General features: G+C 41.4%; 1 protein-coding gene across 1 annotated transcript; it reads right to left on the minus strand.

Moving 5' to 3' along the window:
* Window positions 1–8,847: 8,847 nt before the first annotated feature.
* tent5c (terminal nucleotidyltransferase 5C) lies at window positions 8,848–10,872 on the minus strand. Its single transcript, XM_079228086.1, has one exon. It carries the CDS (start codon window positions 10,806–10,808, stop codon window positions 9,654–9,656), a length of 1,155 nt encoding a protein of 384 aa, XP_079084212.1. The 5' UTR covers window positions 10,809–10,872; the 3' UTR covers window positions 8,848–9,653.
* Window positions 10,873–18,343: the final 7,471 nt, after the last annotated feature.

Genomic DNA, 18,343 nt, shown 5'->3' on the forward strand with positions numbered 1-18,343 from the left:
GGAAAGAAGGTAATAATTAAGAACAAACTAGACTGGACTCAGACAGTGTTGTCCATGAGCAACTACCATAAGGAAAGGAGGAAGTAGTCTCAAAAATAAACCTGACAAGAAATCAAACCTGGGTTTCAGAAATCGACTCGTCGAACATGAAAAACCTGCGGGACAGAAATTTCGCCCCAAATCAAAATGCCGACCAGGAAGAATTACGCCCTTTACTGCAAGTGTACAAATATTTCCTGCACGTCTTAAAATACCAGTCTGTTTACACCATCCCCACTACTTAAAGGACTTAAAGGATTACTTTGATGCATATTTGATAGAGGAAATAGAAGCCCAAGAGAATGTTGATTGGGCTTCTCGTTATACGAAAAGCTTTCAGCAACGGCATTCTTCATGCAAAACAACTCGATAAACAATAGTATCCAAAGAGCTTTGGACCCCCGTTTTGTCCTCGGTTGTCTAATGGTGATAAAGATAAGCTTGGACACATGAGGGGTAATTGATTCCTTCTTTTCTTTTATTAATTGTATTTCCAATGAAATATGTTGACAGTGCGCTCTGTGAATTCTCCAGAGTGAACGGGAACAATGGAAAAGAAGACCGGTTTGAGTAAAGACATCTGTCTCTCACGGAAACAACAGATTCCTTGAAGATGAACACGAGATTAACAGTTCAGGCGAACAGGTTGGATCACATTTAAACCTCATGTGAAATTTATTGTTTTCATTGTCAAATAACAATTAGAAAGCATTTCAACGTTTGCAAGCGTTGAAACTGCCGGTGTTTGTGTGGCTTTCGGAGGACCAAGGTGAGTTGTGAGTGGCTGTGGCTCCAAACAACTACAAAGAGACACAAAGCAACTACAAAGAGACTCAAAGCAACTACAAAGAGACTCAAAGCAACTACAAAGAGACTCAAAACAACTACAAAGAGACACAAAGCAACTACAAAGAGACACAAAACAACTACAAAGAGACGCAAAGCAACTACAAAGACACAAAGCAACTACAAAGAAACTCAAAGCAACTACAAAGAGACTCAAAACAACTACAAAGGGACACAAAGCAACTACAAAGAGACACAAAACAACTACAAAGAGACACAAAGCAACTATAAAGAGACACAAAGCAACTACAAAGAGACTCAAAATAACTACAAAGAGACACAACACAACTGCAAAGAAACTCAAAACAACTACAAAGAGACACAAAGCAACTACAAAGAGACACAAAACAACTGCAAAGAAACTCAAAACAACTACAAAGAGACACAAAGCAACTACAAAGACACAAAACAACTACAAAGAGACACAAAGCAACTATAAAGAGACACAAAGCAACTACAAAGAGACACAAAGCAACTACAAAGAGACACAAAGCAACTAAAAAAGAAACTCAAAGCAACTACAAAGAGACTCAAAGCAACTACAAAGAGACTCAAAACAACTACAAAGAGACACAAAGCAACTACAAAGAGACACAAAACAACTACAAAGAAACTCAAAACAACTACAAAGAGACGCAAAGCAACTACAAAGACACAAAGCAACTACAAAGAAACTCAAAGCAACTACAAAGAGACTCAAAACAACTACAAAGGGACACAAAGCAACTACAAAGAGACACAAAACAACTACAAAGAGACACAAAGCAACTATAAAGAGACACAAAGCAACTACAAAGAGACTCAAAATAACTACAAAGAGACACAAAGCAAATACAAAGAGACACAAAACAACTGCAAAGAAACTCAAAACAACTACAAAGAGACACAAAGCAACTACAAAGACACAAAACAACTACAAAGAGACACAAAGCAACTATAAAGAGACACAAAGCAACTACAAAGAGACTCAAAACAACTACAAAGAGACACAAAGCAACTACAAAGAGACACAAAACAACTACAAAGAGACACAAAGCAACTACAAAGAGACACAAAGCAACTAAAAAAGAAACTCAAAGCAACTACAAAGAGACTCAAAACAACTACAAAGAGACACAAAGCAACTACAAAGAGACACAAAACAACTAAAAAAGAGACACAAAGCAACTACAAAGAGACTCAAAGCAACTACAAAGAGACACAAAACAACTACAAAGAGACTCAAAGCAACTACAAAGAGACGCAAAGCAACTACAAAGAGACACAAAGCAGCTACAAAGAGACACAAAGCAACTACAAAGAGACACAAAACAACTACAAAGAGACTCAAAGCAACTACAAAGAGACACAAAGCAACTACAAAGAGACACAAAGCAACTACAAAGAGACACAAAGCAACTACAAAGAGACTCAAAGCAACTACAAAGAGACACAAAGCAACTACAAAGAGACACAAAGCAACTACAAAGAGACTCAAAGCAACTACAAAGAGACACAAAGCAACTACAAAGAGACTCAAAGCAACTACAAAGAGACACAAAGCAACTACAAAGAGACTCAAAGCAACTACAAAGAGACACAAAGCAACTACAAAGAGACACAAAGCAACTACAAAGAGTTTCAAAGCAACTACAAAGAGACGCAAAGCAACTACAAAGAGACACAAAACAACTACAAAGAGACTCAAAGCAACTACAAAGAGACGCAAAGCAACTACAAAGAGACGCAAAGCAACTACAAAGAGACGCAAAGCAATTACAAAGAGACTCTAAACAGACACTAAACACGCTAAATGGCTTAAAACTCAACTCAACTACAGACACAAAATATTTAAAAAAGGTCAACAAAGACACAAAACAACTACAAAGAGACGCAAAATGACCACAAAGAAACACAAAATGTCTACAAAAAGACAAAACAACAACAAAAGTGAAAGAGGATGATGGCGCTCTGTGTATAGATGCCTTTACAGGTCCGTAACGACCTCTTGACCTCCCTTTCAGGTCCTGTAAACTATGGCCCTGAATTCTTCAAGACTGCAGCTTTACTCACATGAAAACCACAAAGTGAGGCCTTGATGATCACATTAAAGGTTAATACGCTCTTTAAAGCATCTGAGAGGTCGTTCGCGGAGCATTGCTGCGTCACCAAGTCAACACTGAGTCACTCCCTGCAGATAAGAGGCTGTGCGTTTTATGAATGGCAGCTCGGGACGCAAAGGAGGGAGGGGGTGCAGAAGGAGAGAAAATGACACGGCAGATGACGAGCAGCATCAGAAGGAAAGGGAAAACGCACACTCACTTTTACAGCAAGGTTAAATGAATGATTAACACAAACACACGTGACACGTTGAAGCTAAAATGCATTGAGCTTATAGGCTCAAGGGCTTTGAAGGACTCCTCTTCACAAAAGCAATGCCTAGGAGTTGATGAAGATGGAAAAACATGTCTGGTTAAAAGTCGTCATCAAAGTTACCACAAACACCGAAGAGAAGAAGTCAGGAGCAGAAACAAGTTCATGCTACTCTGAGTCAGTGCATTCAAAGATTCAATATTTATTCTTCCTAAAGGTCACGGATGATTACTGAACCAGGAACAGGTCCAGGTGCCCCAGAATGTCACCCACCAAATGTCACTTAGAGAGAAACATACCGAATGACCTCAAAATGACCATAAAACCAAGAGATTAAAAAAAGGCTACAAGGACTCAAAATGACGACAAAGAGATGCAACACAACCTTTTATCAACAAGGCCATTCAAAGTGCTTCACATGAAACCATTGGAAGCATCAAAACATAATGCAGAGAAGACAGGATTTAAAAACAGTTAAGAAAACATTAAAAATTGAATAAAAGTCGCAGTAAAAAAGGTGCAATAAAAAACCTTGTTCCAGATGTGTGGAGCAGAAAAGCTGAACGCTGCTTCTTCATGTTTAGTTCTGACTCTTGGAACAGAAAGTAGACCAGAACTCGAGCTGCAGCTTTCTGATTGACTTTTTACAGAGGCCTGTGAACACACCGTTACAGTAGTCAAGTCTCCTGAAGATCAATGACCTGTGAACACACCGTTACAGTAGTCAAGTCTCCTGAAGATAAATGACCTGTGAACACACCGTTACAGTAGTCAAGTCTCCTGAAGATAAATGACCTGTGAACACACCGTTACAGTAGTCAAGTCTCCTGAAGATAAATGACCTGTGAACACACCGTTACAGCAGTCAAGTCTCCTGAAGATAAATGACCTGTGAACACACCATTACAGTAGTCAAGTCTCCTGAAGATAAATGACCTGTGAACACACCGTTACAGTAGTCAAGTCTCCTGAAGATAAATGACCTGTGAACACACCGTTACAGTAGTCAAGTCTACTGAAGATAAATGACCTGTGAACACACCGTTACAGTAGTCAAGTCTCCTGAAGATAAATGACCTGTGAACACACCGTTACAGCAGTCAAGTCTCCTGAAGATAAATGACCTGTGAACACACCGTTACAGTAGTCAAGTCTCCTGAAGATAAAGTCATGGACAAGTTTCTCCAGATCCTGTTGAGACATAAGTCCTCTAACCCTTCATATATTCTTCAGGTGGTAGTAGGCTGATTTCATAATTGTCTTGATATGGCTGTTCAGGTTGAGGTCTGAATCCATAACTACACCTAGAATTCTGGCTTGGTTTGAGGTTTTTAACATCAGTGATTGAAGCTGAGCGCTGACTTTCAATCGTTCGTCCTTGGGACCAAAAACAATTACTTCTGTTTTATCTTGATTTAATTGAGGAAAATTCTGGCACATCCAGTTATTGATTTCTTCAATGCATTTAGCCAGCCCTTGTATGGGACTATAGTCCCCTGGTGATATAGATATGTAGAGTTGTGTGTCATCTGCATAATTATGATAACACACTTTGTTGTTTTTCATAATCTGAGCCAGTGGAAGCATGTAGATGTTGAACAGAAGAGGCCCCAGTATTGAACCTTGGGGAACACCACACGTCATCCTAGTCACCTCTGATGTGTAATTAGCTACCGACACAAAGTATTGTCGGTCCTTCAAGTAGGATTCAAACCAGTTAAGTGCTGCGCCAGAGAGTCCTACCCAGACTTTCAGTCTGTCTAGTAGTATGTCATGATCGACCGTGTCGAATGCAGCACTGAGATCCAGTAATACTAAGACTGAGATTCTGCCACTGTCTGCGTTTAAGTGGATGTTGTTGAAAACCTTAACAAGAGCAGTTTCAGTACTGTGGTGCTGACGAAAGCCGGACTGGAAGACATCAGTTATTTTCGGCCAAGAAGTTGTTCAGCTGTTGAAAAACCACTTTTTCCATTATTATACTTAAAAATGGGAGGTTTGATATTGGCCTATAGTTTCATTATTTCGGGGTCTAAGAGACATTACAGATTGACCCCAAACTAATAAAAAGGAAAACTAACAATTTAAAGAGACACAACTGAAGATTCAAAAGACACACAAGTTAACTATAGAGACAAAACTACAGAGATTTAACAGCGCCACAAAGAGACGTAAAACAACTACAAAGAGACGCAAGACAACTACAAAGAGACTCAAAGCAACTACAAAGACGTAAAACTACAAAGAAACACAAGACTACAGAGACGTAAAACAACTACAACGAGATACAAAACAACTACAAAGAGACGCAAGACAACTACAAAGAGACGCAAGACAACTACAAAGAGACTCAAAGCAACTACAAAGACGTAAAACTACAAAGAAACACAAGACTACAGAGACGTAAAACAACTACAAAGAGATACAAAACAACTACAAAGAGATGCAAGACAACTACAAAGGCGCAAAACCACAGACACAATACTACAAAGAGACGCAAGACAACTACAAAGAGACGCAAAAGACACAAATTGACGACAGACTCAAAACTACAAAAGGACTAAAAACGCTCAAAACTAAATCTCAAAATGACGTCAAAAGAGATTTAAAATAACGACAAAGAGACAACGCAAAATGACCAAAGAAACACAATGTCTACAAGGAGACAAACGGAGGAAGATGGGCCCCGAGTCCAGAGGCCTCAAAGCCTGAAGGCTCATACGACCCCTGACCTCCCGTTCAGCTGCTGTCAGCCGTTTCTCCTCTTCAGGATGCTGCTGTGTACTTGGCTCTGCTTTATAGTCAGGAGCTTCATCCTTTAGGTCCTGCTGCTCGTGCTCCAGGTCAGCGACACAGGAGCAGTATGGGAATAAACGCACAACAACAATTATAGAAACATCTAGTTGACGGGACAGAAACTTAAACATTGTGCGCTTTTACAATCTCTTCCGAGCGGTGCAGCTAACTGATGCGGCTTCACTTTAAAGGATGAATAATGAAACCAAAATGTATTTTAAGAGTTATATACTGAATGCATTGAATTCAGGTAAAGAAAAACCTCAGTTTAAGTTGTATTTTGTAAGAACGTAGCACAATGTTAACGTTTGTTTAAAGTAAAAATAGTTTATTTATAATTATTTAATAATAAGTAGCATTTAAGAACATGGATAAAATAGCTTGAAAATCATCTTTACTTGTATACTACCAGAGATTAAAACATGTTAAAAACCCTTTAAATACTATTTAAACTAAATCTATTAAGGGGAAAATAAAGCAAAAGCTCCAAGACAGATTTCAGTCAACAGAAACGGCTGAAGCATTGTTTGCATTTAATACTCTTTATTCATTTTTCCCTCTTCAAACACATTTTCCTGATGTACATGTGCATTTCCATTCAAAAGAGAAAACAAAACTCAAGTGAGGTAAAAGTCCTGAAAAATGAAATAGTATCTTGGTTGTAACCATCAAACTGACGAAGCCGACAAAAAAAAAAAAAAAAAAGCTCTTTTGCATCAACTATTTCAAAAATATATATATATAGTGCGACATTTCATATTGTCCCCAACTTTTTTTTCTATTTTCAATATAGCAACAAGCATTCCTTCATACACACACACACACACACACACACACACACACCCACACACAGCTGTAAAACACCTACAGACAGGCAGGAGGAGCCTCCACCTCCTCCCTGTGAGGAACACTTGTACTTTTAAACAAGCGTCACACTGAACATCTCTCCTCCACAGCTTCCCCCAAAAACACATCTACAGGCGTCATGAAGCAAAAAAAAGAAAAAACACGCTGTACTAATAAACAAAGAGGGCGAGAGAAGCAAGGGGATCGATAAACACTTTACAGCAGAAAGAAAAAAGGAAAAAGTGGGGGCAAAAAAAAAGGCAAAATACACTTCATCTTTTTGACTTTTTTCACAAAACGTTGGCACATGGACCGGCTGAAGGCCTGCTGCACCCCGCCCTCTAGGCGTGGGGGTAACGCTTTCATTTAACCAGCATGCATTCAGTCAACAACAACAACGTAAACACACAGAAGAGGATTCACTCTGCAGGCTGCGTTCACCATCGAGAAAAACGCATCGTTGCGTTTTCTTTGACGTCGCTCAAAAACACTTTTTTTTCCTCCTTTTAAGCGAGCGACATCAAACAAAACAAACAAAAAAAGGCCCAAGAAGGAGACTTCTGGTTTGTAAGTGTCTCCGAGCTCGTCACCACTCAGAGGGGATAAACAAACTGGGGAATGATTTGAGATTCTGTGCTGCTGTTCCCTTTAAAAAAAAAGAAAAATCAATGTTTTGTCCCTGTGGCTTTAACACAAGAGTGATGACGAAGCACGAAACCGTGAACCAGAGCGGAAGTCTTCCTCCTTCAGGAGCCCATCTACTCCAATAAGATCCTGCAGTTTAAGAAGAGCGTTAAGGTTAAACCACAGAAAAGAAAGGACACAATAAAGGATAGACGACGACGAGACCCGGGGAAGAAACAAAGTCCTCAAGCGCACCGTGTCCCTGAGAACCAGCAAGAGACCACTTAGCTTATTTACATTCCTCACAAGGTGGCTGGGTTTTGGAGTCAAACAAGGCCTCTTTAAAGTGCTTCTGTTCGTACGGGGTCTCCACCCCCAAGCTACAGGGCCAAACGCATGGCCGGCGGGCGACGCGTTGGCGTGGATGTGGACCAGCGCGTCAGTGGTTCTGCGCCGGAGCTACAAACGCTCGGCAGTAAAATAAAATATAAAGAAGGGATGAAGGTGTGAATGTTTAGAAAAGACAGAATTCAACATGGCCGACATGAGAAATGAGTCCTGAAAGGAAAAGAAAAACGACCAAAACTCAAACCAGAACTGTAAGTATGCAAGTTTCTCAAGATGTAAACCACTGATCCCTCCGGATTATTATTAAAAAACGCTTTAAAAAAGCTCTCCCAAAAAAAAAAAAAAAAAAAAACACAAGGCACTTGAGTGCTTCCGCTGCTGGTTGTTGTGACTTTGGTCCAGAGGCTCCTCACTAGTTCAAAATAAAACTACAAAACCCAAAGTTCAGCAGCAGAGCAGAGCGTGACCTGCAGAGGCCAAACTGACTCACGGGCATCTGGTCAAATAATAAAACCACCAGACGAGCCGGAATAAAGGAGCAGAGACGCAGCAGCTGCTGGACAACGTCAAAGAGAAACGTCTTCCACGTGTCAATCCTGACAGATAACAGACGGCATGCTGGGACGTGTTCCAAACCCAGCGGCTAATAATAGGCCGGGCTGGAAATAGTAATTCTTTCGGGTTGTAGAGGGACGGGGGGGGGACCTCTCGACACACCGGCGGCCCGATGCCCACAGAAGGGGTTCAAACGCTTCACTTCCTGGTTCCCCGGATAGCAGAGGACAGGAAGTGACTCGGCACACACACACACACACACACACGTACGTAAGGCGGTTGGCTGCTCGTCACACACTCGTCCTCCCTCCAAAAAAAAAAAAAAAAGGATAATTATAGCCGGCTAGCTGCGTCAGAAGGAATCCCATTACAGGGCGACTCCCCTGGCGGGGTCCGCCACGCGCTGCCTTGTAAGGGGAGGTCCCCTCCGGACCAGCGGGGCCCAGTCGGCGTCCCACATTTGGGCGCCCCGTCTACCGACTTTCACAGTTTGGGGGGGGGGGGGGAATAAAAATACGCACATTTACTTCTCTTTTTGCATCGTTTTACAAAATGGCAGCACCGAGCGGCGCATCAAAGGACCGCTAACGTCCCGTCAAGATGAATTAAAACAAGTTGACTTGTCTTCAGCGTCATTAGTGCCACCTGACTTCCCTCCCCAGTGAACTGCTTTAACACTGGTCCTGCTTTTTTTTATATTACCCTTTTCCTCCCAATAATACTTTTCAATATTTTACACTTCTTTTTTTTCTTTTCACATTTATACATATTTTTTTCCTAAACAGTTGTGGGGAACCTAACTTTAAGGCTACAACATGTTCTTCTCCCCTCATTTCTTTTTTGCAAAATATAGCCCATACTTAAATCTTTTTTTGGGGGAGGGGATAACACCTGGCAGTTAAGGCACAAAACTAATAAACAGGTAAACATGATGAGGAAACAAAAACACTTAAAAATATCACTTTCTATTCTACGACCTTGACAACTCTGCAGAGGAGGAATGAGAAAGGATCCCAAAAACAAAAACACGTCCACTTGTATATAATTGTGCCTTGAGAGGAACAAAGTATTTATTGCCTCAATAATATATGTTTCTTCCAGGGGGGGCGGGGCGTTCGGTGAGAGTTCTCGTTTATTCTTTTTATTCCTTTTCTCTTCTCAAAAGCAGCAGTACGTCCACTTGTGTGTGTGTGTTTTTTTTTTTTTTTAAAGTTTTGCTTTGCTTCTTTTTTCTTCTTCTACTCGTGTCAGTTACACGGCAGCCATGTTGGAATGTTCTGGTTGGCCACGTAGTAGTTGCTGAAGTTGTGGTCGCGGACGTACGGCGCCGGCTGGTAGTAGCAGGTGACGCAGGACGCGTCGGGGATGGCGTTCTGCTCCGCCAGCACCCGGAACGCCATCAGCGACACGAGGTGCAGCGTCTGCCGCCGCTCGTGGCCCATGAGGCACACCGTGCTCTCGTCGATGACGCGCCGCAGGATGGTGAGGTAGTCGTACTTGCTCTTCTCCTCGCCGACAAAGTGGCTCTGCAGGTAGGCCTCCACCTTGCGCTGCTGCTCGCCGATGTCCGGGAAGTCGATGAAGAAGCGCGAGCACATGTAGCGCTCCAGGGCCTTGAACTCCTCCTCGCTGGCGGGCCGGAAGTCGCGCACCAGCAGGTTGCAGTACTTCAGCAGGCCGCCGCCGCGGATCTCCTCGGGCCGCTTGGTGGCGATGAGCCGGCCCTCCAGGTGGCCCAGCGCCGTGCGGAAGTCGCCGTACACGCTCTCGCCGCGCACCGTCGGGTGGAAGGCCGGCGTCATCGGCGGCGCCTCCGCCAGCTCGTAGTAGGCGAGCACCGAGTCCAGCACGATCTGGAACGAGTCCACGCTGAACTCGAACTGCCGGCGGATCGAGTCCACGAACTTCAGCTCCACGTTGCGGCCGTCGTTGTTGGAGAGCGAGATGAGGCTCCAGCGGTCCTGCTCCGTGTTGACCTTCACCAGCTTCTGCACGTACGCCTCCTTCAGGGTCACCGGCGTGATCTTGTCCTTGTTCACGCCCTCGGGCAGGAAGTCCAGCAGCGTGCCCAGCACCACGTCCTTCACCAGCCGGAACTCGGCCTCGTGCGGCAGGTCCACCCGGAAGATGACGTCCAGGTCCTTGTAGCTCCAGCCCACGTCCTGCACCAGCACGTGGCTCGCCGTGGACCCGTTGAGCCGCACGTCCTTCACGGCGATGCCGCTGCGCTCCAGGCGGGCGCGCACGCGGGCCACGATGTCCTTCAGGCGCACCGCCAAGGTCGGGAAGTTCCCGCGCCCGTGGACGGGCACCACCTCCGTCAGGACCTCGTTTAGGCGGCTCACCTGCTCCCAGGTAAGGACACTGACCGAACAGCTCTTTGGCTCCTCTTTGTTATCCATCTTCTCACGGGAAAGAGCGCTCAAATCAACTGCGACGGGAGAGAAAACAGACGAGTTTAAGGCTACAAATCACACTTTAACAGGATTTTTCACAGCAATATAAAACACTTAAAATGACTTTTAAATTTGGTGAAAAGTCATGGACATCCATTGGTCAAAATGTGTATGAACCAAGACTTTTCCAGGACTTTAAACCAAATTTACATGACCAAACCAAGTGAGTAAATGTAGTATTTAAACTAACAATGAGAACACAAAGCATACAGTAAACCTTAAATGACACAAATGAATGAGACAATAGTTTGATTAAAAGAATAAACATTTATATAGATGCCTGTATGTATGCCTGCTTATATTTTGAGTCTTTTTAAAAGCATATTAATTATTTCAAACTCAGCGTAAATGAACGACATGAACACATGAATATAACACATTTACATGAACACATGAATATAACACATTTACATGACTTTTCCCGGTTTTCAATGACCGTAAGAACCCTATATTTAGCTCAGATGTAGCAATGAACATCAAACATGAACACAAATCAACGTAATAAAAATGGCGCTTTTAGAGGTTCAAACGGCTCGTGAAACTGCAGTAGCATCGTGAGCACGAGACAAGCTGCTCCGCTACACGCAGGCACGCGCAGGGGAGAAAGAAGTGGCCAGAGCGCGTGAGGCTTCTAGAACAGCTCAGCGCGCGAGCCCGGCCGTTTCATTCCAGAACCGGTGAGAGGCACCACGCGACCGTAAAGTGCACGAGCGCTCGTGTACGAGGTTAAGTAAAGTCCGTTAAAAAAGTTTCCGGTGACGAATGCGACAGGAACCGGTAACTTTACTATTATGCCAACTGCTTTAAAAAATACATTAAATATACTTAAAAACACCTCCGGACTTTAATTTCCGTACGTTACTGTCACGACGGTTAACGCGGATTAACGTCACATTTTGAACTAAAAAGAAATTCAACCCATATGGCGACGAATCCATCTGTGAATGCAGCAAAGTCACGCAGCGTACGTTGGAAATAAAGAAATATAACGTGAATCCTTGCGTCTGACGTCATAATATATCAACCGATTCTTATTTTTTTGAAATAATGGCCAGTAAACCCGGTGTGGTGAACTTTAATTTAGCGAGTGTTTTCTGACATAACTTTCTGACATTAACGTACAAGCATGTACAAACAACACAGTAATAAAATAAGAGCAATGAAAGCAGTACATACATTTTCTCCCCCCCCCCCCAAAAAAGCGTCCTCTGAAAGCGTTCAAAGTCAGAAAGAGAAGATGTTAACGTGCAGCGGTCTCCACATAATCCACGGTCCGGGAGACGAGACGCTGAGACGCTGCAGAGTCAGTGATTGAACTGCACGCGGAGACACGCCTGCTTTATACAGCCGCAGCACGACCCGTCGAAATAAGGTGCACAGCCGTGGCACGATACAGTTCCCGCGTGTCTGCGCAGCGTTTACGATTTAAAAGTACAATATTAAACGTTATGAAGCGTCGTGGGGTCAGAATACAATATAAAATGTGTACAATTACCCTTGAAAAAAATAAAAATAAAAGAAGTCCAAACTTTCATCGGCGGCAGGTCACGTCGGCGTAAAGATCGTGGAGTTTTGTTTTGTACCAATGCGCCGAGCGACGCATCTGATTGGTCGACGAGGTGTTTTGCGTTGCCATAGTAACCAATGCTCGTCTCCAGGCAGGCGGCGTTCAGTTGAAAAGTGCACATACAATTAAACTTTATATATATTTTTTGATATATTTATTTATATATTTAAATGTAATATATTTACACACTCATGAAATCTTTATTGCCACAAATAAATTAAAAAAAGATATCTACAATAATTGAAAAATGTAATTTATTCAAAAGTAACCCCTGAATCAGCAACGTTTTGAAGATAAATTAAATATTATATATATCGTATCAAAATTGAGTTAACATTTCAAACATGATAAATACAACATTGTATTCATTGTTAATGTATTTATTATGTGGTCAATTTGATATACATCCCCAATTTTTCTGGATTTAAATACAATTAATTGAAGGAATTTTAAGACTATATCAACACTCTTTGAAACACGACACACACTATCCTAATTTTATATATATATATATATATATATATATATATATATATATATATATATATATATAAATATTTATTAAATCTATTTGTTTGAGTAGCTTCAATGATTGTTTTTTTTTCAATAAAGATTGAATGTTAATGCTTATTTGAGATTGTAAATTCACTTTAAAATGTCCCAACATGACACAAATATGTATAAATGAAGGATAATTTAAATAAAAGGGCAAAACAACTAAAATCTGTAAAATAAAAATTAGAAAAAGCAACTAAAATGTAAAGCAAGGTTAATGACATGACATTTGGAGAAATTGATTTTTACACACCAACGATGAATATTAATCGATTCTCAACACTCATCTCAATCAGTAGTCCGTTTATTGTATTGATCAGTCGTGCACTGATCTCCAATGAGGACAACATATAATAGAAACACCTCTTTAATAATCCTGCTTCAGTTTCAACCAAACTCAACATCAACAATCTGGAGAGGCGACATGTTTTTACCCGGTGAAGCTAAAATACAGTTTTTATATATATATATATATATATATATATATATATATATATATATATATATATTCCATTTATCTAGAACATCAGACAAACAATATACACAAACTGCAACAACAACAAAAGAACAAACAGAAGTTATTGTCTTGATGTAATGTGTTTTATTACAAGATTTCTCTCTCAACTGGTTTATTTATGTGACTTCTTGGTAGAAAAAGTGGTTTCGCTCCGTGCTCATCATCACCTGAAACGTCTCAAAACACACACATTAAACTTCGTCGTTTTAGGAAATGGAAGGACAGGCTGTTGTGTAATCGCAGAAGAAGCGTTTTACTACACAGGAAACATGGCAGCCAGATATTCCCTGGATGGAAGCCAACAACACAGCAGGGTGGAACCTCCCTATTGCTGTGGAAGTCACCAGAACATTCCTCTCTCTCTCACACACGCAGTGAATGATTCAAGGAAACCACAGAAGGTACACAAGTGTGATGATTCCTTGGAAAGTGCGACAAATGTCACAGAATTGCCCCCCGCCACAATAAGAGCTTGTTTTTATTTTTAAGCGGGACATTTGAGATGATGAACAGAAAACAGCTTGAAGTTGATGTGAAACAAAGCAGGTAATCAAATAATTAAAGCACAAACAACAGAGTAGAAAGTGAAAAAAGACCGCTTTATTTCCAAACATTAAAATCCTATTTTTGTAATTACTCTGCTTTATGGTCTGTTTGACTCTAAATGACCATAATTTACTAAATGAACATCATGCTGTATTGGAGAAGACTTGAAACTAGAGATTGAGACATAAACTCATGTTTACAATGTTTACTGAGGGAATACATCAAGAGAAGTAGAGTCATTTATATAGACTTCTATACAACCAGAGGAGCCACCCCCTGGTGGTCAGGAGAGAGAATGCAGCTTTAATATATGAAGCATATACTTCTATACAACCAGAGGAGTCGCCCCCTGATGGTCAGGAGAGAGAATGCAGCTTTAATATATGAAGCATATACTTCTATACAACCAAAGGAGTTGTCCCCTAGTGGTCAGGAGAGAGAATGCAGCTTTAATATATGAAGCATATACTTCCATACAACCAGAGGAGTCGCCCCCTGATGGTCAGGAGAGAGAATGCAGCTTTAATATATGAAGCATATACTTCTATACAACCAAAGGAGTCGTCCCCTAGTGGTCAGGAGAGAGAATGCAGCTTTAATATATGAAGCATATACTTCCATACAACCAGAGGAGTCGCCCCCTGATGGTCAGGAGAGAGAATGCAGCTTTAATATATGAAGCATATACTTCTATACAACCAAAGGAGTCGTCCCCTGGTGGTCAGGAGAGAGAATGCAGCTTTAACACATGGAAATGAGCTCCTGCAGGGATCAAATATGTTTGTTTAGCGAGTTAAAAGTCAACCATCAGTGTGTAGCATCATCTCTCACACACTTTGTTTATCCTGAAGTGTGTTTTCTCCGATAGCTGCAGGAAACAAACACACAATAGTTCAGACTTCTCTCTGCTGCACCACTGGAGGAGAAACAGAAGATGAAAGCAGCTGCACGGATGTGGCTGTTGGTTGAGGGAAAAGGTTGCACATCAGTTTCAGTGAGTCAGCAGCATGAGAGGAAACTAGAGCAGAGAGGGGAATCCCTCCTCCTGTGCATCACACTTACTTTAAGCTGAACTTTACACTTTTAAAGGGGACACACGTCTTCATGCCGATGGAGAGTTTTAAGCTTTAAAAAGTCCCGTTTAGATTGCCAGAACTTTAAAAACACAGATAGTTTTGGCTTTACTTGTGACTCGGAGTGATTCAAGAAAAGTCTAAACTGCTGAACACACGTTCACATGAACTCTTTTTCACACACACCAATGTGTTTGTCCCGTTTGGACCTCCGTGACGCAACACGTGTTTGCTGGAACAAAAACATTCCCGTGTTGTGAAGGTGTTGTTATTGTTTGTGCCATCTGCTCCCTCTCCGAGGAGACATCCAGTGTGCAGAGACCTGAATAAAGCATCGGGAACAGGCCACGGCTCTTGTTTAGGGATGAACGCCGGCGGGTTCGTTTCTCTGTGTGTGTGTGTGTGTGTGTGTGTGTAGCTCTGCCATCTGAGAAGTGACTCAGTGTGTCCAGGACACGGATGGGTAGGCAGCCCCTGCCATTAACACACTAAACACACACCGAGACACACAGACACGATTGATTTGCATGTATCTGGATGTGACACACACACACACACACACACACACACACACACACACACACACACACACACACACACACACACACACACCATTAAAGGTTCCACTGCGTCTGCTGATGAAAATCTGCTAATCTCTTTGGAATGGCTTTGTCGGTTAAAAGCTCTGCGCTTCCTCTGACATCATGTCGTTGTTGTTGGTGATCGTTGGCCACGCCCCTTGGTGATCGTTGACCACGCCCCTGGTGATCGTTGACCACGCCCCCCAACAACATTCGTCATTACATGATCGACCCTCATCTGAAGGTCAAGTCCTGCTTCATGTTCACATCCAGCTGCTGCTCTTTGCTCTGAAGAGAAATAGAGGAACTTCTCCCCACTTTCCCTCCTTTAGCAGAGATTCATGCAGAGGAGTCCGTTTCTTCTCCTGTTTCTTCTTCTTCTTCTACTTCTTCCGTTTCTTCTTCTACTTCTCCTGTTTCTTCTCCTGTTTCTTCTTCTACTTCTACTTCAGTTTCTTCTTCTTCTTCTTCCGTTTCTTCTTCTTCTGTTTCTTCTTCTTCTTCTACTTCTTCCGTTTCTTCTTCTTCTTCTGTTTCTTCTTCTACTTCTTCCGTTTCTTCTTCTTCTTCCGTTTCTTCTTCTTCTTCTTCTTCCGTTTCTTCTTCTTCTACTTCTTCCGTTTCTTCTTCTTCTTCCGTTTCTTCTTCTTCTACTTCTTCCGTTTCTTCTTCTTCCGTTTCTTCTTCTTCTTCTAATTCTTCCGTTTCTTCTACTTCTTCCGTTTCTTCTTCTTCTTCCGTTTCTTCTTCTTCTTCCGTTTCTTCTTCTTCTTCTTCTTCCGTTTCTTCTTCTTCTTCTTCCGTTTCTTCTTCTTCTTCTTCCGTTTCTTCTTCTTCTTCTTCCGTTTCTTCTTCTTCTTCTACTTCTTCCGTTTCTTCTTCTTCCGTTTCTTCTTCTTCTTCTACTTCTTCCGTTTCTTCTTCTTCTTCTTCTTCTTCTACTTCTTCCGTTTCTTCTTCTACTTCTGTTTCTTCTTCTTCTTCTACTTCTTCCGTTTCTTCTTCTTCTTCTGTTTCTTCTTCTTCTTCTACTTCTTCTACTTCTTCCGTTTCTTCTTCTTCTTCTGTTTCTTCTTCTTCTTCTTCTTCCGTTTCTTCTTCTTCTTCTTCCGTTTCTTCTTCTTCTTCTACTTCTTCCGTTTCTTCTTCTTCTTCTTCCGTTTCTTCTTCTTCTTCTTCTTCCGTTTCTTCTTCTTCTTCCGTTTCTTCTTCTTCTTCTTCTTCTACTTCTTTCGTTTCTTCTTCTTCTTCTTCTACTTCTTCCGTTTCTTCTTCTTCTTCTGTTTCTTCTTCTTCTTCTGTTTCTTCTTCTTCTTCTTCCGTTTCTTCTTCTTCTTCTACTTCTTCCGTTTCTTCTTCTTCTTCTTCCGTTTCTTCTTCTTCTTCTTCTTCCGTTTCTTCTTCTTCTTCTTCCGTTTCTTCTTCTTCTTCTTCCGTTTCTTCTTCTTCTTCTTCCGTTTCTTCTTCTTCTTCTACTTCTTCCGTTTCTTCTTCTTCCGTTTCTTCTTCTTCTTCTACTTCTTCCGTTTCTTCTTCTTCTTCTTCTTCTTCTACTTCTTCCGTTTCTTCTTCTACTTCTGTTTCTTCTTCTTCTTCTACTTCTTCCGTTTCTTCTTCTTCTTCTGTTTCTTCTACTTCTTCCGTTTCTTCTTCTTCTTCTGTTTCTTCTTCTTCTTCTACTTCTTCTACTTCTTCCGTTTCTTCTTCTTCTTCTGTTTCTTCTTCTTCTTCTTCTTCCGTTTCTTCTTCTTCTTCTTCCGTTTCTTCTTCTTCTTCTTCCGTTTCTTCTTCTTCTTCTTCCGTTTCTTCTTCTTCTTCTACTTCTTCCGTTTCTTCTTCTTCTTCCGTTTCTTCTTCTTCTTCTTCTTCCGTTTCTTCTTCTTCTTCTTCTTCTTCTTCTTCCGTTTCTTCTTCTTCTTCTTCTTCTACTTCTTTCGTTTCTTCTTCTTCTTCTTCTACTTCTTCCGTTTCTTCTTCTTCTTCTGTTTCTTCTTCTTCTTCTGTTTCTTCTTCTTCTTCTTCCGTTTCTTCTTCTTCTTCTACTTCTTCCGTTTCTTCTTCTTCTTCTTCCGTTTCTTCTTCTTCTTCTTCTTCCGTTTCTTCTTCTTCTTCTTCCGTTTCTTCTTCTTCTTCTTCCGTTTCTTCTTCTTCTTCTTCCGTTTCTTCTTCTTCTTCTTCCGTTTCTTCTTCTTCTTCTTCTTCTACTTCTTTCGTTTCTTCTTCTTCTTCTTCCGTTTCTTCTTCTTCTTCTTCTTCCGTTTCTTCTTCTTCTTCTTCTTCCGTTTCTTCTTCTTCTTCTTCCGTTTCTTCTTCTTCTTCTTCTTCTTCCGTTTCTTCTTCTTCTTCTACTTCTTCTGTTTCTTCTTCTTCTTCTACTTCTTCCGTTTCTTCTTCTTCTTCTTCTTCTACTTCTTCTGTTTCTTCTTCTTCTTCTACTTCTTCCGTTTCTTCTTCTTCTTCTTCTTCTTCTTCTTCCGTTTCTTCTTCTTCTTCTTCTTCCGTTTCTTCTTCTTCTTCTTCCGTTTCTTCTTCTTCTTCTTCCGTTTCTTCTTCTTCTTCTTCCGTTTCTTCTTCTTCTTCTTCTTCTACTTCTTTCGTTTCTTCTTCTTCTTCTTCCGTTTCTTCTTCTTCTTCTTCCGTTT

The sequence above is a fragment of the Taurulus bubalis genome, assembly GCF_910589615.1.
Source record: "Taurulus bubalis genome assembly, chromosome: 1".
Lineage (NCBI taxonomy): Eukaryota > Metazoa > Chordata > Actinopteri > Perciformes > Cottidae > Taurulus > Taurulus bubalis.

Coding starts and splice junctions, on each gene's coding strand:
- tent5c (XM_079228086.1), bottom strand. CDS start 10,808: ATGGATAACAAAGAGGAGCCAAAGAGCTGTTCGGTCAGTGTCCTTACC.